Below are 26,857 nucleotides of genomic sequence, written 5' to 3'. Positions count from 1 at the left end.
CTTACGATATATATTTTATGATTAACAACATTACTTTATGGTAACAACGTCACTTTTTATGTAGCAAGGCATTGAAATGATAGAAGATTTTACTTATGTACATTCAACAGTACTTGTTTCTCCCCCCAAAAATTGATTTTTAATTTTATTTTTGGTAAAAAGGGTGGGGAAATGCACTTAAAGATGGAGTAACACTTTGTTGATGCAATGTCATGAGACCGCCCACAAACAAATCAGAATGAATGCTCAATAAATGGTCAAGGTCTTCTAACCTCCTTGCAAAGTGGGTGCAAACAAATCAGGAAGAAGGCTCAATAAACAGGTCACCTGGAACGAGGAGGGGGCTGAAATGCACACAAGTCTAGCACATGCGAGTGCATAATAATAAAACTTTTTAAAGGCATCCCTGACATATCTCCAGAGGATAAAATGGGGGAAATGTTTTACCTGGAACAAGTATCAGAAAATCGGGCTGTCCACTGCTGTAGCTATAAAGGTAAAAGTAAAGGGACCCCTGACCATTAGGTCCAGTCGTGGCCGACTCTGGGGTTGCGGCGCTCATCTTGCTTTATTGGCCGAGGGAGCCGGCGTACAGCTTCCGGGTCATGTGGCCAGCATGACTAAGCTGCTTCTGGCGAACCAGAGCAGTGCATGGAAATGCCGTTTACCTTCCCACTGGAGCAGTACCTATTAATCTACTTGCACTTTGAGGTGCTTTTGAACTGCTAGGTTGGCAGGAGCAGGGACCGAACAATGGGAGCTCACCCCGTCGCGGGGATTCGAACTGCGACCTTCTGATCAGCAAGTCCTAGGCTCTGTGGTTTAACCCACAGTGCCACCCGCGTCCCTCACTGTAGCTTTAAGGCAAGGGTAAAAAAGATGAAGAAGGCAGGACTATAGGAGCCTAGCCCACTTGGAGATATTCCATGCCCCCTTCCAGAATGTTGAATGTTCTTTCTTCCTTTTAAAATTCAACTTTGTAGCCTTTTTTGTTGAGTTATAAGCAGGTGCGTAGCCAATATTTTACCCAATTGCTTACAAAGAAATAACGCAGACTAATGTATTCCAGATCTTTTAGACTACTTGTGTTTCATCTGTTGCAATGATTCCCTACTGCCTTCAGCCTCCTCACTTCAGAATTTCTGGCTATGAACCTGGAATGTAGGACAGTTGAAGCATAAGTCCTAAACAGGGATGTTGCAACAGCCCCTGAGTCCTGTGTCACTCGTGCCATACTGGTACTAACTGGTACTATCTGGCATTTTTTTTCTTGGACTGCTTTAAGAAAGGAGCAGAATACTTCCTCCCCCCTCACAATATAAGGCATAATAAAGAAAGGAAGTCACTGGAAATTGTTTTTTTTTTTTTGCAGATGGATGGTCTATTTTTTACATATGCTGCAGGAGTAGGCACAGGGTCCAATCCACCAAACCCTTCTACTGTCCATTCCTCCATCCACCCCCCATGAAATGATCAGAAGCTGCTGTGCAGCAAAGAGTTTGGTGAGCTGTATCCCCAGTGCAATGAAGAGCTGCCAGGACCACAATTTTTAATACTCTTCCCCGTCATTTTCTTCTTCAAAGGAGTCTGTTCCAACTTCCTCGTAATCTTTCTCCAGCGCAGCTAAATCTTCCCGGGCCTCCGCAAACTCTCCTTCCTCCATGCCCTCACCAACATACCAGTGCACAAAAGCTCGCTTGGCGTACATCAGATCAAACTTGTGGTCCAGCCTCGCCCAGGCCTCGGCGATGGCGGTGGTGTTGCTGAGCATGCAAACGGCACGTTGCACTTGAGCCAGGTCACCCCCAGGAACGATGGTCGGCGGCTGGTAATTGATGCCAACCTGGAAACCAAGAGGAGGGAAGAAAAGGCAACTGTACAGACAGAAATTTAAGCGTGGGAAGTGGAACGCCTCAGCTGATACTGCCCCATTGTCATCATTCCCTCAAATAGCAAGCTCAGGCCTCTCCGGGGGAAGCAGAGTGCGGACAGCTACAAACAGAACTGAGGTTTCGCTATGCCTGGGATATGCAGAAGTGCATTGCATTTAAAATCAGCCCTGAACCCCCTAAAAAAAATTAGTTGATGAGGACTGCATATACATATGAGTGGGGGGGTTTGGTTTGTTGTGGTTCTTATTTTTTACTATGTATTTTGAGGTTTTATATTGTCATTTCATGTTGTGAACTGCTCCGAGATCTATGGATGAAGTCAGTACAGTCGTACCTTGGAAAGTCGAACAGAATCCGTTCCGAAAGTCCGTTTGACTTCCAAAACGTTCGAAAACCAAATCATGGCTTCTGATTGGCTGCAGGAAGCCCCATCGGATGTTCGGGTTCCGAAAGAACATTCGCAAACCGGAACACTCACTTTTGGGTTTGTGGCATTCGGGAGCCGAAACATACAAGTTCCAGGGTGTTTGACAACCAAGGTTTGACAAATTTTAAAAATAGTCATACCTCGGGTTACAGACACTTCAGGTTACAGACACTTCAGATTACAGACTCCGCTAACCCAGAAATAGTACCTCAGGTTAAGAACTTTGCTTCAGGATGAGAACAGAAATCGCGCGGCGGCGGGAGGCCCCATTAGCTAAAGTGGTATCTCAGGTTAAGAACAGTTTCAGGTTAAGAACCGACCTCCAGAACGAATTAAGTTCTTAACCCGAGGTAAAGGTAAAGGGGCCCCTGACCATTAGGTCCAGTTGTGGCCGACTCTCGCTTTATTGGCCGAGGGAGCCGGCATACAGCTTCCGGGTCATGTGGCCAGCATGACTAAGCCGCTTCTGGCGAACCAGACCAGCGCACGGAAACGCCGTTTACCTTCCCGCCGGAGCGGTACCTATTTACCTATTTATCTACTTGCACTTTGACGTGCTTTCGAACTGCTAGGTTGGCAGGAGCAGGGACCAAGCAACAGGAGCTCACCCCATCGCGGGGATTCGAACCGCCGACCTTCTGATCGGCAAGTCCTAGGCTCTGTGGTTTAACCCACAGCACCACCCGAGGAAACTGCCAGATAGGGAGTCAGACCATTGGTCCATCTACTATTGCGTACACTGGCTGGCAGCATTTCCCAGCCTAACCTGGACATGCTTGGAATTGAATCAAGAACCTTCTGTGTGCATACCAGATGCTCTGCCATAGAGATATGGCCCTTCTCCATGCTAGGCTTGCATGTGCTCCCCCTCAAACCCTTTCAAAAAGAGTGGGATGGGGGAGGCTGGACAGTTCAGGTGAATGGAGCTCTAACCCATCTGCCAGCATTCCTACTTGAAATCAGTCCGGAGTGGGGGGAGGTGACTGCGCCTGTCAGCTTCCTCCCCCTTGATCTCAAAATTGCCCTTACAGGACTGAGCAGAGAGGTGGAGAGGGGCAAAATTAGTCCTCCAAATGCAGTTCCCAGCCACAAGGGTCCACTCAAAAAAATGACTCTTGGTATGACTGCAGCATATACAAACAACACTTTCGTCACTATTATTATTATTATTATTATTATTATTATTATTATTATTGGTGTTATGTACTGAAGTTCTCACCCTGGGCCAGCAGGGGGATACTGTAGATAGTTATGCAAATAAGGGATTGAAAGTGACGTTCAGTGATTGGATAGTTTTAGAAAATTGTTGCAGTTAGATTGTACTGGAGCTCTATATAAGCAGGCTGACTGAACCCTTCAGTTCAGTTCTGTTCTAGCCTGTGAATAACCAAGAGCTGTTTAAATAATTGCTGTGTTCTCTGATATGTTCACCCACAACTTAACAATTATTATTATTATTATTATTATTATTATTATCATCATCATCATCATCATTGTGGGTGTTAAGGTTTTAGTCCTACAAAAGAGAGCACCTGCTTGTCCCTTCTCACCTTAAAGCCAGTTGGGCACCAGTCCACAAACTGGATTGTCCTCTTGGTCTTGATTGCAGCAATGGCTACGTTGACGTCTTTGGGCACCACATCACCTCGGTAGAGCATGCAGCAGGCCATGTACTTCCCATGGCGGGGGTCGCATTTCACCATCTGGTTGTTGGGTTCAAAGCAGGAGCTGGTGATTTCGGCCACGGAGAGCTGCTCGTGATAAGCCCTCTCGGAGGAGATGATGGGCGCGTAGGTCACCAAGGGGAAGTGGATGCGAGGGTAAGGCACCAGGTTAGTCTGGAACTCAGTCAAGTCCACGTTGAGGGCGCCATCGAAACGCAGGGAAGCGGTGATGGAGGAGACAATCTGGCTGATGAGGCGGTTCAGGTTGGTGTACGTGGGGCGCTCAATGTCCAGATTGCGGCGGCAGATGTCGTAGATGGCCTCGTTGTCCACCATGAAGGCGCAGTCGGAATGCTCCAAGGTGGTGTGAGTGGTCAGGATAGAATTGTAGGGCTCCACCACCGCAGTGGAAACCTGGGGCGCTGGGTAGATGGCAAACTCCAGTTTGGACTTCTTGCCATAGTCCACAGACAGGCGCTCCATCAGCAGGGAGGTAAAGCCAGAACCTGTGCCTCCTCCGAAGCTGTGGAAAATCAGGAATCCTTGTAGCCCAGAACAGGCGTCAGTCTGGAAAGGGAACCATAATGAATAATAATTAGGGGTTAACCAGTGGTGTTGTGAGGCAGGGATTGGCAGGGATGAAGTGCCACCACATTGATCCTCGGATGATGGGCAGTATAGAAATTTAATTGATTGATTGATTGATTGATTGATTGATTGACTCACAGCCTGGACAATGGTGCAATCTCCTGGGGCACGGATATCCAATCATCTGTATATCAAATCCATTTTGTGGCTATCCTGAGTAGGGCTTTTAGTGTGATGGCACCTGCCGCATGGAACATGGACATATGCTATACAGCATGGGTAGGCAAACTAAGGCCCGGGGGCCGGATCTGGACCAATCGCCTTCTAAATCTGGCCCGCGGACGGTCCAGCAACCAGCCTGTTTTTACATGAGTAGAATGTGTCCTTTTATTTAAAATGTATCTCTGGGTTATTTGTGGGGCATAGGAATTCATTCCCCCCCCCAAAAAAAACAGTCTGGCCCCCCACAAGGTCTGAGGGACAGTGGACCGGCCCCCTGCTGAAAAAGTTTGCTGACCTCTGGTATACAGCAACATTTTATGTTTTCAGCATATACACTTTGCTCAAGTGTTTAGATTAGTGATACTCATCACTGTGAAGCTGTGGAATTGTATTTTATGCTGGTTTTATATTATTTTATTATGTGCTGTGAGATTTTCATCCTTTTATATAATGCTTTGAGATTTTTAAATATGAAGACGTTTCTAAGTATTTTAAATTAAATAAATCAGCTTTCCCCACCCCCAACAAGAAGCCCACCAAACAAGCTAAGTAGAGGAAGAAGTAAGTTTCATTCATTTCTCTGCTATAGGTCCAACAGGGTCGGCCAGTGTCTTCATAGGTTCCTTAGAATATGCCCCAGGATTTCCTACAGCACAGGAGGTATGTGGCAAGCATGCAGAGGTTCCTTGGCCAAGAAGGTGGTGTGGAAAATATTTCCTCACAGTTATTGAGGAAATATTTCCTAATTTTGGAAAACCACTGATCTCTGAATAATGAAACATCCAGCCTCTGTCCACTATGGACCTAACTTCTGAGAATGAAATAAAAAATTATAGCCCTCCAGATTTCTGCCTCATCCTGCTCCCAAACCGCATATCACTTTCCATTGGCAACCTTCTACCTACCAGCTTGCGAATGCGATCTAGTACTATGTCGATGCTCTCCTTGCCAATGGTGTAGTGGCCGCGGGCATAGTTATTGGCGGCGTCTTCCTTGCCAGCGATCAGCTGCTCTGGGTGGAAAAGCTGGCGGTAAGCTCCAGCCCGCACTTCATCTGTTAAGGAAAGTAAGCAGAGCGTGGTCAGAGTTTGCTGTGGACGTGTTTCTTTAATGCTGATGTGTGCCAACTGAATACCTTATGTAGGATGCTGTCTTTGTGGTAAGCCGGATGAACTTTAAAATTATTAAATTATTCTGGCTTTATCTGCGATTCTGAACAGAATTTTGTGGAATGTCGGGTCTGTGGAGGAATGCTGGGTGTGTGTTTTACGTTTTGTGTGCTTTGAGAAAGGATTGGTGGCTCCTGTTGATGTCAGAGTGGGACTTTGGGGGTTCGAGGCCTTGTGCTGTTCCCACGTTGCAGGCCTGGTTAGCAGTAGCTGCTTTATAACAACTCCCAAAAGTGGAAGGAAAGAGAGAGAGAGAGAACTGTGCATAATATGTAGAGACAGAGGATGGATCAGGTAAATTCAGATTAGCCTGGGAAATGGAAGGCTCTTATTGGTTGCAGGTCAGCGCCAGATTTAGGGTGGTATGGGCGGGTTTCTGCATTGGGTTCCAAGGCAAGGGGGGCGTACATTAATGGTGATGTTGATACCTGTATTTATATTGGTACTTACTGAGAAGATCCATAAAAAAGCAACTGTACCAAAAGGAATTATTGTGGAAAAAATTGAATTAGTGTGGGTGGTGTCAAATTTTGTCCTTGCTCAGGGGACCATATTATTGTGCAAGGCCTTGAACCCTGGCTGTGATGTACCACAAAGGGCATGAATCTTCTTCAAAGCACTAAGCAGAAACAAGCAGGTGCATATCCAGCCTTTCTCCACAGAGGCATACTCGTGCATGATGCTTACAAGCCGAATGGGCTGTGTCAACACCCAAGGTAATCCCTGCTGGTTCAGACTAGGCCAGGGAACAGTGAGATTAATGTTGGTGGTGCAGCGCAAGACAGCCATTGCTATGCCAAAAGAAGCCCCTGAGCTGATGCTTCTTCTGATAACTATCTGGTATGCAGCTGTTGCTTGGTGTGTGTGTGTGTGTGTGTGTGTGTGTGTGTGTGTGTGCATGTGGGAGCAAACAGAAGATGGCATGAGCTGCTCTTCCTTTGTGCCAAATAGTTGTGTTTTTCTCAGAACACATAGAAAAAAAATGTTCACAAAGAAATGTTATCATACACAAACACACCCACTAAGAGAGATACGCTACCTGAACCAAGGACATGCAGCTTTCAACATTTATGCGGGGGAATCACAAATCCTTGAAAACAGATCTTGGTGCACCAATGTTTTATGCACTCTGCAACAAGCAAGATAAGCTCTTTGTTCCCAACCTTGTGCAAGCTGGTGTTCCAAATGCAGCATTGGCATTTATTTATTAAGATAATGCTATTATGACTAATGACCCATTGTAATGATTGGGTCTCTCCCACAGAAGCGAGACAACTCCGGCAGCAATTAACTCAGGTTTATTATTCAAAACATACAAACTCTGGAGCTCAGTCACTCAGGGTCTGCTTCCAAATTAGCTGTTGCCAAGTCTGAGTTCCGCCCCTTCCTCTTCCCCTATCTAGAGCCCCACTTCTGCTTCCTTTCCTGTCCACGCCTCTCATTAATTCTTGCTTGCCTGCGCATCATGGGATGGGCTATTTCCAGTGGCCCTCCCTCTGAGTCCGAGCTTAAACTGTCAGTCTGTGTCTTCTCCCTTGAACTCCCCCCTTCCTTCTCCTTGTTCTCGGAGCTCAGGCTTTTACTGCAACTAGACTGCTCCCCCCTCTTTCCACATTCCTGCCTAATTACCTCCTCCTGTCTCTCCACGCTCTCCCCCTCTCTGTCAGCAATGGGATGCAGCTGACACCCATAAGGGAATATGAATGAACCCAGTATATGCAACAGCCTCATAGCAGGCTTCTGCTGAAGAACAGAAGACCTCTGGACAGCACAATAGATCTTTATAATGTGCCTTTATAATTGCGTGAGGAGGACTTCTGAAGGATAAAACTCACACACACACACCATGCTTGCATGGCACCAAGTTTCTTCAGTTCAACTGTTACAGATGAAGGAACCCTGTTTGTACTCACATCATGTCACTCTACGTTGGTCACCAGCACTGTTATACATTAAGCGGTCTCATTTGCATTTGCTACTGCTAGTTATTCCACTGACCTACTACAGTGGGTTCTAGGTCCACCATGACAGCCCGCGGCACGTGTTTTCCTGTGCGAGTTTCGCTGAAGAATGTGGTAAAAGAATCGTCATCGTTAAATTTGTTGGCTTTGTCCTGGAAAGTTCCATCTGGGTGGATGCCATGTTCTAAGCAGAAAAGCTCCCAGCATGCATTTCCAATTTGAACTCCAGCTTGCCCAACATGTACAGAGATACACTCACGCTGTGGAAGAAGTAGGACAACAGAGCAAAGGTCAGTAGAACAAGAGCACACATTGGGTCTGCCCATTCCCTCAGGTCCAGGGACAGAACTTCCTATCAGCTTCCTCCCTTTTAGTCTCAATTTTGCCTTACAGGGCTCAACCAGAAGGAGGGTAAGACTAGAATTATTTGTCTCCGCTTTTCATTGCTAACCTGCTGTTAGGTTTTCTGCTTTTGACCCCACCTGTCCCAACAAGCATCAGCCACCATTGCTCACAGTTCTTCAACACAAAATTATATTCCTGGTGCCATCCCTACCCTTCCAACTTTCTTCATTTCATTAACCTCATTTAGAAGAAGAAGAACCACTAATTGGGAGTCACAAACTCTTGGCAAATCACCAGTAGATCCCAAATGACTTTCACCCATCCAGTGCTGTAGAACACAGCAAATATTCCCCTATAACTCAACATTGCAGACAGATTGATCAGATATGGCGGACATACTGTCTTTCAGAAAATCTTGTTCACCATTAATACTCTTATTATTAACAAAGTCATGACAAGCTTGTAAGAACACAGTATCCTTTAATAATTATTTTTTTCACTATCTGTGCAGTTGTTGCTATCTAATTAATTTGTAATTGATTATATCCCGATATATTGACAGATACATATTGGTAGAACTTCAGTTTCTGAACTTAATATAATTATTATTAATAATAATGATAAATCTTCATTTAAAATTTTCTGAATCTGTACTACAATGACTATTTATTTCAATAATACAGAAGCAAATCTGTATCCATTCTCATCTGACAAATGCAAGCTAGACATTATGGAACCGGAGCAAAGCCAGCACATGAAAAAGTTTGCCACAAAAGCATTATTCGGTCTGGCAATATGGCAAAAGTTTGCACATTCCAAAATGGGCTCCGCATTCTCTGGCTGTGTCCATGTACAAACACTGTACAGGTGTACAAAGAACACTCTTGATCCCATATGGATTTTGATAGATCTTGAAAGGATACTGTGTGCCAAGTGAGTTTATTTTTATTCCTGACTGGGACCTGACGCAGCTTGATGGTATTTCTCCACCGGCTGTAACTTAAGAAGGGTGCAGAGCCTTCTGATTTCTTAACTCTTTTCTGGTGACAAGAATGGCAGCTTGTGCCCCTCCAGAAATACTTTCTGATCCAGAAAGTAGCATTGATTCTCACAAATTGGGGAAATTTTGTTATCAAGGACAGAAACACCATTAATAATAAACCCTTGCTTCCCTAATAATTTAGGGTGGCCAGGTGGAAAAGAAGACAAGACTTTCCTGCACCTTTGATAGGTGTACAGAATAAGGAATTTCACCTGCTGAAAACCCCTCTTCTACACAGCAATTACACCATCTTAGACTGCACATACACCATACATTTAAAGCTGGCAATTGTAGCTCTGTGAGGCATAAACTGCAGCTCCCAGTAGCCTTTGGAGGAAGGCATATTCTTTAAATACTAAAGCCACACTAATGTCCTAGAGTCTCCCCATGAATGCCGGGTTAGTACTCTGGAAAAGAAATGTGAAAGCTGTTTGATGTATTGATTGCCTCAAACAATAATATGCTGTTCTCTAAGGTCATGTCCACATCACCAGTTTACTGAATATTTCTCCTGATTTGTTTGCATCAAAGCAAGTGTTATCCTACACTTTCCAGTGTCTTTTCCTGTCACATTCCTTGTAGCAAAAAGTCCGAGCTTTTGGGAAAGCATGATTTTCAGCCGGTCAATAAAGGAACAAAAAAAAAAAAGAATTAAAAGCAATACAAAGAAACACCTAAGGCAGAGACTAAAATCATTGTCATGCTGCTGGAAAAGCTTATCAAAACAAATTAAAATGTCTACAGTTATTCTGGAACCCACAAATAGTGGTTACCTATCATATCTCAACAGGGATACTGTTCCACAAATCAAGGGGTAGCTACATCGAAAGCCCTGCTCTGAGTTGATGTGGAGTCAGTTTCTGATACTTTAAGGATTCTCAAGGAAAGACTCTCCAACTCTCCTACTACTACATATATAGGTGTGGGTGATCCTATAAGGTTTGTATTTGTGAGTTTGTCACGCCCAAGATCCATCTCTTTTCTTGGCAACCTTTCAGTGAAGCCAAGAGCTTCTGATGACAGAAGCTAATCATTGTCAGGTGTCTGATGTCATAAATAGATGAGAGGGTATCTTTCAAACTCCTATAGACTTGTGATGGAGGGAGTAATGCATTGTTTGCAAAAGAGCAATCAGAGGTCTCTGGTTCTCAAATTATGAACTATGTGTGTGGCCAATAGGCTGCCCATGGGGAGCCAAGAAAAATTATGCTTCCAGGTCAGAGGTCAGAGCCAATGGGGATGTCCTAGACGGGCAAAATTCCGTTGACCTTAGTCTTGCTAAGTGAATTATTTCAGAAACGCGAATCTGATTTCCTTTCCCAAGGTAAGTTTATTCATGCAAATTTGGCTGTTCTTACCTGAACACAAGTTGAAGAATACATTAGAGTGCACGTGGCTATGCTGTTGGCTAGAAAATGTCTCAGGTGAGAGAAGAGGTATAAGCTCATCTTTAAGCTTTGGATTACATCAGAACATAGAAAACTGCCTTATATTGAGTCAGACCATTAGTCTCTTGAGGCTAGTATTATTGACATTGACTGGCAGTGGTTTTCCAGGGGTTCAGAGACTCTTCCCAGCCCTATCTAGCAATGCCAGGGGTTGAGTCCAGAGGTGAATTTAGGGAAGCGCAACTGGTTTGGTTGCACTGGGCGCAGAGCCTTAGAAGGCGAGAGGCCACCAAATTTGGGTGTCACACAGGACGCCGCTAAAATCTGAGAGCCCAATGTCTGCCACTGGTTGAGTCCAGAACTCTCTTTCACTCTACCACTGAACTATGGTCCCTTCCAAATATAGTATCAACAAGAAAATAATATATCAACAAGGTTCTCATGACTACAAGATGCACATGTTTGACCTGTGGCTGTTAGCTCTGAGTAGCTAATTGTTTCATTTTGGTGGACCACAAGCTTAACATAAGTCAACCATGTGATGCAGCAACCAAAAAAGCTATGCTATTCTAGGCTGCATCAACAGAAGTATAGTGTCCAGATCAAGGGAATTAATAGTACCATTCTATTCTGCCTTGGTCAGACCACACTTGGAATACTGTGTCCGGTTCTGGGCACCACAATTTAAGAAGGATGTTGACAAGTTAGAATGTGTGCAGAGGAGGGCAACCAACATGATCAAGGGTCCGAAAACTAAGCCTTATGAGGAATGCTTGAAGGAGCTGGGTATGTTTAGCCTGGAAAAGAGGAGACTGAGAAGATATGATAGCCATCTTCAAATATCTCAAGGGTGGTCACATAGAGGAGGGAGCATGCTTGTTTTCTCCTGCTCTGGAGGGTAGAACTCGAACCAATGGCTTCAAGTTGCAAGAACATCAGGAACAACTTTCTGACAGTAAGAGCTGTTCAGCTGTGGAACAGACTCCCACAAGAGGTAGTAGACTCTCCTTCCCTGGAGGTTTTTAAACAGGTTAGATGGCTATCTTTCATGGATGCTTTAGCAAAAAAAAGCAGTCTTCTACCAAGTCTGAGCATAGATCCATCCAGCTCAACATCACCTACACTAACTTGCAGGCCCTCTCCAGAGCCTCAGACAGAGGTTTTTTCCAGCCACACCTGGAGATGCCAAGAGTTAAAGTTCGGTCCTTCTGAATACAAAGCAAGCTCTGTACCTCTGAGCTACAGCCCTTTCTGACAGTAATTGTTCACAAGGGAGCTTCTAGGCTGCAAATCTAAACTAGTTGGAAACCAATTTAATCATCACGTCTTTGCCCAAATGATCTTAGGAAAGGGGCTTGAGAATTCTGCTACTTTGTAAGAAATCCCTTGCCCCTTCTGAGAGATTATACTTACGTTATGTGATTGTGAGCCATGATTATTAAACTGGTGTGAGACTGGTCTTAGTGTACAGACATTGCATTTATTTGCAAAGGCACTTTGTGTTACCCGCAGCAAGAAAAGCAACTGATAAATTTAATAGATAATAAAACAATAATAGAAATGCCCTAGTTCAACTTCTGGCTTGGCCAAAAAAGAATGCTTTAGAGCATCCATAGCTGACCCAAAGGTAAGATTGTGAGACTTTGACCTGGAAACCCAAGCCCACCATAGCCAAGGCGTGTGACTCAGCAAGCCACTTGCTTTCAGCCCCATCTCTAAAATGGAGACAATATGAAACACTTCATCTATTTTTTTAGACATTGCTCCCCGCAGCTGAATTGGCGGGAAAGCATGATTAATTTCGGTATAGAAACGTATTGGCAAGCACCCCAAGTTTTAGTGTCTCAGTTTCCTTCGTGGTGAAAATGTAGCTACTCAGAGTGCAATCCTAAGCAGGTTTACTCAGAAGTAATGCCTTCTGATTTGAGTGGGACTTTCTACCCACTCACCCTCTGAAGACGCACAGGAATGCAGTCCTGGTGACTTCTTCCAGCTTGCTGTCTGCGCCAGAAACATTGAAATCTAGCCAAGGGCTGCAGAAGAAGCTATCCCGTCCGAAATAAATCTCTGTTTGCCTCTTGATGGCCACGGCTGCATAGCAGAGCAAGTGGCAGCAGAGAGACTCTCGTTTCCCCTCGTTCTGTGGTTTCCTCATATCCCCTCTTGCTTACCATAATGCTCTGACTGATTCTCACTTCCCTTCTTGGTGAACAGTTAGAAGGCTTCGTTTCTGTTCTCTCCGTCTCTCTCCTACTCCTGCTGTATCACTTTGAGCTGTAAGGCAGGAGGAGAGGTGCCACTGGCCCCAAGCACCTGCTCATGCCCTTCAGTGTCATAGAGCAGATGAGGAAAGAGGTCACAATTCCCACCACGCACAGCCCTTGCCTGATTACATCACCAGGCTCCTACATAGAGGCAGATAAACAGTCAACGGTGCAACCCAAGTGCACTGCTCTTCCACTCTCTGTGCATTTGTGTGTTTTCCAGCATGTCACAAAGACTTCTGATTAAGATCCTGTCCTCTGGGTTTTTGTCTAGCTTGACTGCTTCTTTAATGGCCTTCTGTGGCTAGTGGCTGGTATTGAATACATTCTACTGGCTCTTTAGAGCCCGATGTCTATGGGTAGCATACCTTGCAACATTTCTCCTGTCAAAATAGGGACATCCCATTCCTTAGCGATAGTTTTTGTATTTATGCCCCACACATCTTACTGGGTTGCCACAGCCGCTCTGGGCAGCTTCCAACATATATAAAAACATACAGTGGATGCTCAAGTTGCGAATGTGATCCTTCGGGCAGGCATGTTCACAACCCGCAGCGTTCGCAACCCGCAGCACCGCATCTGTGCATGCGCGGGTTGCAATTTGGCGCTTGTGCGCATGCACAAAGCACGATTTAGTGCTTCTGCGCATGCACGAGTGCTGAAACCTGGAAGTAACCTGTTCCGGCACTTCTGGGTTTGGCGCGGTACGCAACCCGAAAATGCACAACCTGAAGCGTCTGTAACTAAAGGCAGTTACTACAGTCTCCAGGGTCATATGATGGAATGAAGCAGAACATAAAATGATACCAGGAGTTCCCAGCAAAGGCCACTCTTTGAACCGAAAGAAAAGTACTGTGAAGAAGAGAGGGGACTGCAGAGATGGAGCCTGTGAAGTCCCCTTAAAAATTGAACCTATATGTGCTCTATTGCACTAACTAAGCTGTGAAGACTGACCTTGGGTCAGTCACAACTCTCGGCCTAACCCTTTCTGCTGGTAGCGGCTAGGGGCAGATTGTCACCTGGCACTGGAAATCTCTGAACCTAAACTTATCTGCATGGCATAGCAATGTCTGGTCAGTAACTATAGCTGAAAAAATTACACTCCATATACTACGAGTAATGCAGGATAAAGTACGGCCACAGTCCTTTTAGGCCACCTGGTGGTCCTTTATTACCTAGGCATCTAACAGTGACATTCAGCATTATAGCATGAAAAAAATTGCAGCTATTTGGACAATGTTATGATAATATAACATCATCTGAGAATCGCTGTTGGTATTAATTCCAGTTTTATGTATTGATCCACAGATATGCAAGTTGTTCCATTTATTGGCTTCTTTGTATTTCTTGGTTTGTTGTTCTCCTTGAGTTGTTTTTAAAAAGTTGAAAACTTGAAAAAAAAATTAAAAAAAACTCTCAACCTAACCCGCTGCCAAACTTTGCAGATCTGTTTAACTTGCCTGGACACTTTTTCTGCTAGGGCTGAAATGTTTCTTCTCCTGGGGGTCCCCATGATAGGTTAGTTTCTCCCAGTTTCTGTAGAAGCCCATGAGGTTAGGAGATGTGTCTCAAATTCAGTTTAGCCCCTTGGTAATGGGGAGTGAACAATGGGTGTTAATTGGGAAGTGGCTGGTGAAGCAAGTGCCAGTTGTCTCCTCCTGCTACTGACTGGTTCTCTCCATTCCACCAGGTTTCTCTTCTGCCAGCCATATCTATGACCTCATTGAAATCTAAGCACTCCAGCTGATCCATCTCGGCTTGAAGGCTTCTAGCATAAACATATAAATATGGTAAAAGGTACCCCTGCCCGTACGGGCCAGTCGTGTCCGACTCTAGGGTTGTGCACTCATCTCACTTAAGAGGCCGGGAGCCAGCGCTGTCCGAAGACACTTCCGGGTCACGTGGCCAGCGTGACGAAGCTGCTCTGGCGAGCCTGCACCAGCGCAGCACACGGAAACGCCGTTTACCTTCCCGCTATAAAGCGGTACCTATTTATCTACTTGCACTTAGGGGTGCTTTCGAACTGCTAGGTGGGCAGGAGCTGGGACCGAAAGACGGGAGCTCACCCCGCCGCGGGAATTCGAACCGCCGACCATACGATCAGCAAGTCCTAGGCACTGAGGTTTTACCCACAGCGCCACCCGCGTCCCGATAAATATGGTACCTCTTTCCAAATGCTTCTGGAAAATTTCTCTGCTAGTAAATGCAAATTGGCTTTAAAAATGCACCACACATAGTATTTATACAGTGGTACCTCGGGTTAAGTACCTAATTCGTTCCGGAGGTCCATTCTTAACCTGAAACTGTTCTTAACCTGAAGCACCACTTTAGCTAATGGGGCCTCCTGCTGCCGCCGTGCTGCCAGAGCACGATTTCTGTTCTCATCCTGAAGCAAAGTTCTTAACCCGAGGTACTATTTCTGGGTTAGCGGAGTCTGTAACCTGAAGCGTATGTAACCTGAAGTGTATGTAACCCGAGGTACCGCTGTACTCCAATAAAGCTTCCCCACATAACTTCCACCTCCTCTCCTTTGTGTCAGAGGGAATGCGGGAACAAGGGTACCTATTTCCATTTGTGGTGGGAGTGCAGCAATTTTGGTTAAAGACTTTTGCAGAAATAAAGAAGATTATCTGGGTTTTGCTTTCTTTGTTCAATGGAGTAAATGAAGAAATTAAGACAAATGATCATGTCATGCAACAGTTCAAAAATGGAAAACTTTATCTGACATTTGGAGTAAATTTGGACTAAATGAATTTCTCCATGAATAATTCACTGCCTTTTGTTTATTATATGTTATTATAGCTGAATGGGCCTCAAACCCTCAGTGAGTTAGGGACTTCTCCTGCATGCAAAGACAGGTTCCAGCAAATTGCAGTCTTAAAATTGTAATCTTTTAGAACGTGTGCAGTATTTGGCTCATACTTTTACATTTTATATATGAATTTGTTGTTTGAAATGCTACAGAATTCACATTTCTTAAACAAATAAGGCTCTCGGTGCCTACTAGCTGTGATGGCTTTTTCAGCCTCCACTATCAAAGGCAATTTGCCCCTGGATACCATTTGCTGGGAATCACAAGTGCTGTGACACCTGGGTCCTGCTTGCAGGCTTCCCATTGGCTCATCTGCTTGGCCACTGTGAGAACAGGATGTGGGATGAGGTGGGCCTCTGGCCTGATCCGTCTTTTTACGTTCTTATGGCTATTGCTACAATACCAAAAAAAATCATTTATTTATGTACTTTGCCTATACAAAAAGGTTACGTTTTTAATCTCCAAAATGAAGTCTGAAGTGAGATTACAGTAGAGATCCAGGGCTTAATTTCAAATGTGTGGCAGCGGTGTATCCATTCAATGATGATGAAATGGCAATCATCATTTCAAAAGTTCAACATTTCTTATTGTTTTCCTTTGACATTTGGGGTTGCCATATTGCTTAAGACTTGCTTCATTTTAAAGGAGTGAGGCCAAGAAGGAGTGAGGTGTCAGGAGGAAAGCAAGGAGTCCTCTGATACCTTGTGCCCAAGGGGCCCTAGAAACATGGAACCAGTTCTGCTGCTCTTGAATGGCTCCTACTTATTTAAACTGACCTGTGCTGAATAATTTCCTGGTGGATTGTGCTTTAGCCAGGAGGCCAGGCTGCCAGACCCTATCTGTGTACAGTGGTACCTCGGGTTAAGTACTTAATTCATTCCGGGGGTCCATTCTTAACCTGAAACTGTTCTTAACCTGAAACACCACTTTAGCTAATGGGGCCTCCTGCTGCCGCCAGAGCACGATTTCTGTTCTCATCCTGAAGCAAAGTTCTTAACCCGAGGTATTATTTCTGGGTTAGCGGAGTCTGTAACCTGAAGCGTATGTAACCTGAAGCGTATGTAACCTGAAGCGTATGTAACCCGAGGTACCACTGTACATCTGAGAGCCGAACTCAGAAAGTGGTTTGTCTTCAACAAAATCAGGGTTAGACATACACCATACATTTAAAGCACAGTTAAACCACATGGTTCCACTCCCCACCCCACCCAAAAAAAGAATCCTGGGAACTGCAGTTTACCTTTCACAGAGCTACATATTCCATCAGCACCTTTAATCAACTACAGTTGCCAGGATCCTTTGTGGGAAGTCATATGCTTTAAATGTATGGTGTATATGCAGCCCAGGTCTCCTAGTTGCTCCTGATGTGGAAGCTTTTATAGGAGTCACCTGACCTGCTCTGGCCACCCAATTGGAGGAGGTTTCCTTGGCTACCTCCCAATTCTCTCCTTTGGCCAGGGGAGGCTGATTTCACACAAGCTGAATCCCTGCCCAGTTTTCTTCAGCTCACCCATTTCCAGACTCACTGTAGGCTTGTATTATGATGCTGGCTGCCCACATTACACAGGCTTGTCTTAAAGGTTGACTTGGAATGCCTGCAAAAGGAATGCCTGCCATCATGTATGCAAGAGTGTGGCCTGACCACAAAACTGGTAGGAGCCAGTTAGGAGAAACTTAACACTGACTGTTAGAGTGAAAAACAACTCTGCATAAGGTACAAGGAGGGCTCTGCATGTAGAGTAAAAGAAACTGGTTGGGTAATGTTGCATTTCAACGGCTGTGGTTGGGTGAAAACATGGTGGAGTGAAAGTGGTTGGCCAGAGGGTGAAACAGCTAAGACAACATGTTCTTCGTATATAGTGTTTTCTAAAAGAAAGCTCTCGCAAACTCTTTTAACTCTGTCCTGTAATGCGTTACTGAATAAAGTCCGACCCATTGGAAATTTTTCATGAGCCTCCGCACGGAACCCCCAAGGGAAATTTCTCCCCCAAAGTCTACAAAGGCCCAAAGGAAGGGAAGAAACAGACAGGAGACACTGTGGTGCACAGAGGAGCAAACTGTTAGATTTCCTCGCTGTCGAGTACCGACTCAAACGAGTCAGTTGCCACTTCCTCATAGTCCTTCTCCAGGGCGGACAGGTCCTCTCGAGCTTCTACAAATTCCCCTTCTTCCATGCCTTCACCAACATACCAGTGCACAAACGCTCTCTTGGCAAACATCAGGTCGAACTTGTGATTTAGCCTTGCCCAGGCTTCAGCAATGGCAGTGGTGTTGCTGAGCATGCAGACAGCGCGCTGGACTTGGGCCAGATCTCCTCCAGGGGTTACAGTTGGCGGCTGGTAATTAATGCCAACCTGGTAGGATTAGAAGGAAAGGGGAGAAAGCAAGCATATAGACACACACATAAATGGTATCAGTTCAAGCAACCACCTCTAAATTGGAACCATAGAGGTAGAATAAGAATGAGGTGACATACTGCCTGTAGTTCTGGTAAAGACTGATACCTTCCATCATAATTCTCTATGGGAACTGGGTGATGTCCCTCTATTTGTTGGCAACCCTATGGTGAACAGGTGGCGCTGTGGGTTAAACCACAGAGCCTAGGGCTTGCAGATCAGAAGGTCAGCGGTTCAAATCCCCACAACGGGGTGAGCTCCCGTTGCTTGGTCCCTGCTCCTGCCAACCTAGCAGTTCGAAAGCACACAGTGCAAGTAGATAAATGGGTACCGCTCTGGCTGGAAGGTAAACGGCATTTCCGTGCGCTGCTCTGGTTCGCCAGAAGTGGCTTAGTCATGCTGGCCCCATGACCCGGAAGCTGTATGCCAGCTCCCTCAGCCAATAAAGCGAGATGAGCGCCACAACCACAGAGTCGTCCACGACTGGACCTAACGGTCAGGGGTCCCTTTACCTTTACCTATGGTGAAATAGTTTGCAAGGCAGTTCTATTTTATATGGGAAATATCAATAGGGAATGGGATGGAGTGTGACTTTTCCTGGAATCACCAAACCACAGGTATGTTCACCAGCAATTCCTATGGCATCCCCTTTCTCCACAAAACATGTCTCCCCTTATTTGCTTTTTTTCTAAACTAAAAAGCTTCAGATGTTCAGAAAAAGCCATTTTCTGCTTAATCTTTCCCACAGATTCCTCTCTTGATAAACCTTAATGATTGCATTGGGACCCAGACTTCATGCCAATATGAATCTCTCCTCACCTTGAAGCCAGTTGGGCACCAGTCCACAAACTGGATTGTCCTCTTGGTCTTGATTGCAGCAATGGCTACGTTGACGTCTTTGGGCACCACATCACCTCGGTAGAGCATGCAGCAGGCCATGTACTTCCCATGGCGGGGATCGCATTTCACCATCTGGTTGTTGGGTTCAAAGCAGGAGCTGGTGATTTCGGCCACGGAGAGCTGCTCGTGGTAAGCCCTCTCGGAGGAGATGATGGGCGCATAGGTCACCAAGGGGAAGTGGATGCGAGGGTAAGGCACCAGGTTGGTCTGGAACTCAGTCAAGTCCACGTTGAGGGCGCCATCGAAACGCAGGGAAGCGGTGATGGAGGAAACAATCTGGCTGATGAGGCGGTTCAGGTTGGTGTACATGGGGCGCTCAATGTCCAGATTGCGGCGGCAGATGTCGTAGATGGCCTCGTTGTCCACCATGAAGGCGCAGTCGGAATGCTCCAAGGTGGTGTGGGTGGTCAGGATAGAATTGTAGGGCTCCACCACCGCAGTGGAAACCTGGGGGGCTGGGTAGATGGCAAACTCCAGTTTGGACTTCTTGCCATAGTCCACAGACAGGCGCTCCATCAGCAGGGAGGTAAAGCCAGAACCTGTGCCTCCTCCGAAGCTGTGGAAAATCAGGAATCCTTGTAGCCCTGCACAGGTGTCAGCCTGTAAAGGGAACCATCATTTAGGTGCTTTCCTCTCCTCACACACGCAGAGTGCTTTTTTATTATACCAATGAGCCTGCGTAAATAAGATACCCCTCCTGAGTTCTGAAATGTTAGAGTCCAGGAAGGACTGTACATTGTGAAAAGTATTTTAGTCTGTTTAAGTAGGGAGACAGAGGGGTGGAGATTCAGCACCAAAAACATTAGGAGAGGATGGAAACTTTATTTCTCTTTCCATGCAATTGGCAAATGTGATATTAGGATCCATGTCCTACCTCACTATTATTCAACACTGCTTCCCCATCCTTGTATTAAAGGGCACACCATTTTATCTAGTCATTCTATAAAACAAGTGTTTCTCCATCTGAATTAAAGAAACACCCAGGTGTCTGCTTAGTGTGGTACAAACTGGCCTCTCCGCATCCTTTCTCAACCAATCAGAAAGTGGCTAGGAGAAAGGGATGGATGGTGTATGTGTCCGTGCATATGCATGAGTGCGTTTCTGTGTGCATGTCTCTCTCTGTGTATTTATTTTATTTTAATTTTTGTTAAATATGTATATTGTCCTATACCCATAGATCTCAATCAATAAATCTACTGATTGGCATACGGTAAATATCTATTGTAAAATAAGATGATATATTGACTTACATAAACATAATCATTAGAATGAACAAGTAAATTATAGCTATGACAATCTCCTAATTAAAAGAGATATCTGATGGGTGGAGTTTGACTCAGGTGGACCAAAGGGGGAACTTCTTTTGTTTTGTCCTCAGGTACTCCAGGGACCCAGCCAATGCATTTCTGGTCTCTTTGAAGTGCCATTCAATATAACATTGTAGTCTACCAAAACATGCTTTCAGTTCCGTTGTGCCTTACCAGTTTTCGAATGCGATCCAGTGCTAGCTCAATCCTGTCCTTCCCGATGGTGTAGTGACCACGGGCGTAGTTATTGGCTGCATCTTCCTTGCCAGTGATCAGCTGTTCCGGGTGGAAAAGCTGACGGTAGGTGCCAGCCCGCACTTCATCTGTGAAAGGGGAAAGGAAGCGTAAGGCCTTCCAAAAGGAGCTGAATTTTAATACAAGGCAACTGAACTCTGAATCTAGATAGAAAACCATGGCCTGGTATTTCAATTAAGTGGTGAGGAACCTGTTGCACTCCAACTCCCATCAGCCCCAGCCAGCATGGTCAATGGTCAGAGATGCTGAGATGGTCCAACAACATCTGCTGGGCTACAGGTTCCGAAGTATCTATTAGCTGGGGCATTGCATAGAAAGCTGTGGCTTTAAAGAGTTGAATAGATTGATTGTCCATACCATTAGAAAACAACTTTTGTTTTCTTAAAGGTAAACGTAAAGGGACCCCTGACCATTAGTTCCAGTCGTGGCCGACTCTGGGGTTGCGGTGCTCATCTCGCTTTACTGGCTGAGGGAGCCGGCGTACAGCTTCCGGGTCATGTGGCCAGCATGACTAAGCCGCTTCTGGCAAACCAGAGCACCACACGGAAACGCCGTTTACCTTCCCGCTGGAGCGGTACCTATTTATCTACTTGCACTTTGAGGTGCTTTCAAACTGCTAGGTTGGCAGGAGCAGGGACCAAGCAACAGGAGTTCACCCCATCGTGGGGATTCGAACCGCCAACCTTCTGATCGGCAGGTCCTAGGCTCTGTGGTTTAACCCACAGCTCCACCCACATCTTACAGCTGAACAATTCAGTAGGGCTTGACTACACACATGGAACGGAAGATTCATCTATTAATGGTTATCCCACCTAAGGCATATTCCGGGATTTGGAAACCTGAGGCCCATTGAGGAAATGTGGCCCCCTGAGCCACTATATGATCTCACAAGCATTTCATGTGACCTGAGACAGCCTTAACTCACCGACTACAGTTTGCTCCAAGTCCACCATGATAGCTCGCGGCACATGCTTCCCGTTGCCAGTCTCTCTGAAGAACGTAGCAAAGGAGTCGTCATTATTGGGATGGTTCTTTTCCGCAAAGGTGCCATCTGGCTGAATTCCATGCTCCAGGCAGAAGAGTTCCCAGCATGCATTGCCGATCTGAACTCCAGCCTGGCCAACGTGAATGGAGATGCACTCACGCTGCAGAATGGAGAACAGGGTGAAGTCAGAAGACACGACACAGACTCTTTGGGACAGGTGCATTCGTTTTTGCACCCTGTAAGTAAGTAAAGGTAAAGGGACCCCTGACCATTAGGTCCAGTCGTGACCGACTCTGGGGTTGCGGTGCTCATCTCGCTTTATTGGCTGAGGGAGCCGGCGTACAGCTTCTGGGTCATGTGGCCAGCATGACTAAGCCGCTTCTGGCGAACCAGAGCAGCGCATGGAAATGCCGTTTACCTTCCCACCGGAGCGGTACCTATTTATCTACTTGCACTTTGATGTGCTTTCGAACTGCTAAGTTGGCAGGAGCTGGGACCGAGCAATGGGAGCTCACCCCGTCGTGGGGATTTGAACCGCCAACCTTCTGATCGGCAAGTCCTAGGCTCTGTGGTTTAACCCACAGCGCCACCCTGTAAGTAGTTTCATGCATATGCTTGGAAATATTTATTTATTTTTTTAAGTTTGATTTCCCACAATGACCCTGCTGCAGAGTCACTCTGAAACACTTAGTCAAATTAAAATGGTAGCTAGACCTAGTTGCTTGGCACTGCTGGGACTGCTGGACCAGAATTGTCTTAGAACCAAAGAACTGTAGAGTTGGATGGGACCCCATGAGTCACCTCTCTTCCTCTGTCTGTCCCATCTGAATTTGGAGAGGCGATTGAGGTGTTAGACTGGTGCTTGGAAGCAGTGATGGACTGGATGTCAGCTAATAAATAGAGGCTGTATCCTGAAAAGATGGAGGTACTGCGTGTTCCAAGTTCTCAGGTCAAGGAGGTGGGGAGACAGCCTGTCCAGGACAGCTTTGCAGCCCCCTGGAAGGAGCAGGTCCTCAGCTTGGGGGTGCTTTTAGGTTCAATACTATCGCTGGAGTGGCCTCCGTGGCTTGGAGTGCCCTTTTCCATCTCTAGTTCCTTTTGGACAGAAATGACCTGGCCACTGTATTGCGTGCTTTTGTAATTTCCAGATTGGGTTATTGCAACGTTCTTTACACAGGGCTGCCCTTGAAGATGATTTGGAAACTTCAGCTGGTTCAAAATGCAGTAGATAACCCAAGTTCTGGTTTTATGAGACGTGGGGGGGGAACCATCTTTCTATGCATTTTCTCCATACCATGCAATTTTTATACCTCTGTTATATCCCTTACTTAGGACTCAGCTTCATTAGTCAAAAAACAACATTTTGAAAGTGTTATAAACATGCAACACCAGATGGCGCCAGAGAGCAAACAAATTTTCTATGTGATTTTTACATAGGTTTTCCCCCCCTCTTTTGTTATAAACAATTTAATTTCTGACTTCTTTATAGTGTTTTTATTCCTGTGTGTAAATCCACCCTTAGTCACCTTTTCTCTAAATGAAAAGCTCCAAACACTGTAGCCTTTCTTCATAGGGGATCTACTCCATCCCATTGATCACTTTGGTGGCCCTTTCCTAACATTTCCCTTCTATATTCTCCTTTTGGAGGGGTGGTGATCAGAACTGTACAGTATTCCAAATGTGGTTGTACCATTGATTTGTATAGCAATATTGTTGCTATATTGGCAGTTTTATTTTCAGTTGCTTTCCTTATGATCTCTAACATGGAATTAACCTTTTTCACAGCTGCTGCACATAAAGCTATCCATCACTTTTAACTTTTAGATAATTTTTATTGATGTTTTCAAATACACACACACACACACACTCTAGATAAACAATATTGAACCCCAATATCTTTTTCTGGACCAATTCAGATGCCATTAGAGTTATGTGGTTGGCATTTTTTGCTACAGTGTGCATTGCTGACAGCTGGCATAAATAAAATCAAGGGGAAAGCTTCAGTCAACATCAACTGGCAATGTATGAATAAAACAGAGAGGGATTGAAAGCCTAACCAATATTTGACAGCTCTCTCTCATTTATCATCATTGTAGAACATGATGCAAAAAGTAAACCAAGAATGGATTATATTCAAGGAGTACCTGAAAAACTACTGTGACAGCAAAAACCTCCTGGCAGATCTTGAATGAGTCTTGCATTGTACAGACAATATATGTAAACTTAATGTATTTATTTATTTATTTTTCCTTTTTTGTTATCAAAAAGATTTAAGAAAATAATATATTAATAGGATACTGTAAAAGAGAACAAGTGTAATTTAGTTTTTGTTTTTTAGAACAATCGGAAATCTATTTTAGGTCTTTTTTTTAAAAATGTATTTTTGATTTTTCTGCGGTATGGGATGGGATACAAATTGTAATATATTGCTGTATAATTTTGTAAAATATGTTTAATAAAGAAATCAAATTAATGGAAAAAAGAACATGGTTAAACTATGGAACTCACTAGATGTTGTGATAGCTACCAACTATGACGCCTTAAAAATGTTAGATAAATTTAGGTAGGATAAAGCTATCAGTGGCTCCTAGACATGCTGGCTATTTTCTATCCCCAATGTCAGAGGTCTTATACAGTGCTCACTCGGGTTACAGACGCTTCAGGTTACAGACTCCGCTTAACCCTTGGGTTAAGAACTTTGCTTCAGGATGAGAACAGAAATCGCGCAGCGGTGGCACGGCGGCAGCAGGAGGCCCCATTAGCTAAAGTGGTGCTTCAGGTTTAGAATAGTTTCAGGTTAAGAACAGACCTCCGGAACGATTTAAGTTCTTAACCCGAGGTACCACTGTACTAGTTTCTGGGAAACATGAGTCAGGAGTGCTATTGCACTCCGATCCTGCTTGTGGGCTTCTCCTTGGCACCTTGGAGAAAAGGGTGGGATACAAATGCAATCCAGTCATTCAGCTGCTGGCCTGGAACAGCTGGCGGCTGCAGCATCAACCTTGCCATTACAGAACTGATGTGATGGTGGATAAAATGTCAGGGTGTAGATCAGGGAAGGGAAACCTGTGGCGTTCCTGATGTTCTTAGACTTCTAACACCCACCAGTCCCAGCCACCAGGGCCAATGGTCAGGGATGGACTTAAAAGCCCAGCAGGATTTGGCGGTTCCCTAACCCTGATCTACCCCCTGACATCTACACCACATCAATCCTGTATTGTCAAACTGCCTTGATCTTCTACCCTTTCAATAGTTCTGAAGCAGAGGAAACCTTCTCTCCCCTTGGTACCTTCCATGTGTAGGAAGCTCCCCTGACTTCCTTACCATGGTGCCTCAAGTAGTGCTCACTCTCGCTCCCGATTAACAACAGCGGCTGTGGATGTTGATGTTCCCACTGCTGTCTCGCTCTAGGCAGCTGGGTGCCAAGGACCCCAAGCCATGCATGCCACCCCCAGGGAGTGCCATTGAGCATCACAGTGCAGGGGAGGAAGGTCATAATCACCCTTGGCAACCTCCCCTTTCCTGCTCCTGCCATTTACATCACTGAACACTCACTCACTCTCAGGTGGTGGGCTCAGCAGAAGCCGTCTGCCCATGTCCCCTTCCCCACCTGAAATGATAGGAGCTTCTTCCTCTTGGCTCTGGTTTTATTCTCTGAGCAGAACCGGGTTCTTTTCCTGGGACTCTGCCACTTCCGGCTTTGTGTAGGGGTGGTTTGTTTGAATGCTTCTGCCATGGACAAGTTTTTTGGGGGAAAGCTCCTTGCATGCAGGGAAATATATCTCAAGGAAGCTGGGCTGAATCGTTTCCTATGTAGAAGGAGTTACCTGCCCCCCACTGGGAAGAATTCAAATTTGCAAATACCCACCTGCATCTTGAAGTAGTAGAGGCCATGGAAAAGCTTTCCCCTTTGATTCTACTGAATGCTCGGTTTTTTTCTGAGTTCAGGACATTGAATCTGCTGAGTAGATCTTGGAAGACACATCACAAATCCAACAAAACATAGGTATGTGGAACCTGTAGCCCTCTAGATGTTGTAGGACATCTTTCATCAGCCTGTACCAGCCCATGACCAGAAGTGATGGGAGCTGGAGTCTAGCAGCATCTGGAAGTCACAGGTTGTCCATCCCTCAGCTAGCACCTATTGTTTGCCATCAACTTTCTCTGCCATCTTCCTATCAATGGGTTGTCATCTAGCAGAGCTGTTCCAAGGGGTAAAGTATTCTGAGGGGGGAAAGGGCACTGCGCTGGCCTAGAGCAACCAGTTAGTTTGCAAGGCACCTTGCTGATAAAGTCATTCGTGTTCGTTTCAAAATAGATCCCATTCTCATTGTGAAGTCTATGGAAGCCTTGGTAGAATCATAGAACTGTAGAGTTGGAAGGAACCTTCTAGAGTCATCTAGCCAATGCAGGAATCGTTTGCCCAGCATAGGGTTCAAACCCCCTACCCTGGGATTAAGAGCCTCATGCTCTCCAGACTTGAGCTATCCCTGCTGTCATCTGGTACTGCTGTTGCATTCATAACTTTTTTGCAGGTTTCACATAGGCATGTGGTTGGCTGCTGTGAGGCACTGGAGGTGGAGTTAGATAGGCCTTTGATCTGATCCAGCAAGAGCACTTCTTATGCTGTTACCTGCTCATCCTGTTTTAATAGGCATGTTTTATCTCCTTCAGCCTGAGGATGTGGACGAGGTGCTTGGAGGTGTTAGGCTGTCCTCTTGGCCCTTACCCATCCTGACTTCTTAAGGCAGCCAGAGCAGAGCAGGTCAATTTGGTGGGGCAGGTTGTAAAGAATGGTGAAGTACCGTATGAACTGAAGGAAGGAGTTGTAAGGCATTATCAAAGGAGCCTTCATCAGATCCCACCATCCTAGGTTATTACCTGCTGGTTTCCTATTTATGCTACTTGGGCAAAGTGCTCAATGTATGATCTTTATCCTTTGCAGTATGGTTTTGGCACTGAAATATCTATTACACTAGTGGATTACCTGTGCTGTGAGCTGGACAAGGGGACTGCAGGCCAGTTGGACCTTGCAACAAGCTTTTAATACCATTGACCATCCCTTTGGGATGGGAGGCGCTGTTTAGCAGTGGCTGTAGTCTTATCCTGCAAGTCAGTTGCTGAACATGGCATTTAGGGATTCGTGTTTTAATTCCTTGGCCTCTGCCCTACATCACAAAGGACTCCAGTGTGTCCCCTGGGTTATTTCACACCCGCATGAAACAGCTAGGAGGTTATCT

At 45.4% G+C, this 26,857-nt stretch overlaps 1 protein-coding gene across 1 annotated transcript; it reads right to left on the bottom strand.

Annotated features, from left to right (window-relative positions):
- Nucleotides 1-1,417: 1,417 nt before the first annotated feature.
- On the bottom strand, nt 1,418-25,182 carry TUBA8 (tubulin alpha 8). The gene is made up of 9 exons (XM_083574821.1): nt 24,942-25,182; nt 21,558-21,777; nt 20,552-20,700; nt 18,990-19,670; nt 17,838-18,128; nt 7,961-8,183; nt 5,699-5,847; nt 3,870-4,550; nt 1,418-1,843 (listed from the first exon to the last, which is right to left on the bottom strand). Exons 1-9 carry the CDS (start codon nt 24,942-24,944, stop codon nt 1,550-1,552), a joined length of 2,691 nt encoding a protein of 896 aa, XP_083430947.1. The 5' UTR covers nt 24,945-25,182; the 3' UTR covers nt 1,418-1,549.
- Between the last annotated feature and the right edge of the window lie 1,675 nt (nt 25,183-26,857).

This window comes from Podarcis filfolensis (genome assembly GCF_964270895.1).
Source record: "Podarcis filfolensis genome assembly, chromosome: 10".
Taxonomy (NCBI): Eukaryota; Metazoa; Chordata; class Lepidosauria; order Squamata; family Lacertidae; genus Podarcis; species Podarcis filfolensis.
This window is presented reverse-complemented; position numbering and strand designations above follow the sequence as displayed.

Coding starts and splice junctions, on each gene's coding strand:
- TUBA8 (XM_083574821.1), bottom strand. Junction 18,129..18,989: donor GGTGCCCAACTGGCTTCAAG/GTGAGGAGAGAT, acceptor TAATCCTACCAG/GTTGGCATTAATTACCAGCC. Junction 5,848..7,960: donor CCTAGAACCCACTGTAGTAG/GTCAGTGGAATA, acceptor TTTCCTTAACAG/ATGAAGTGCGGGCTGGAGCT.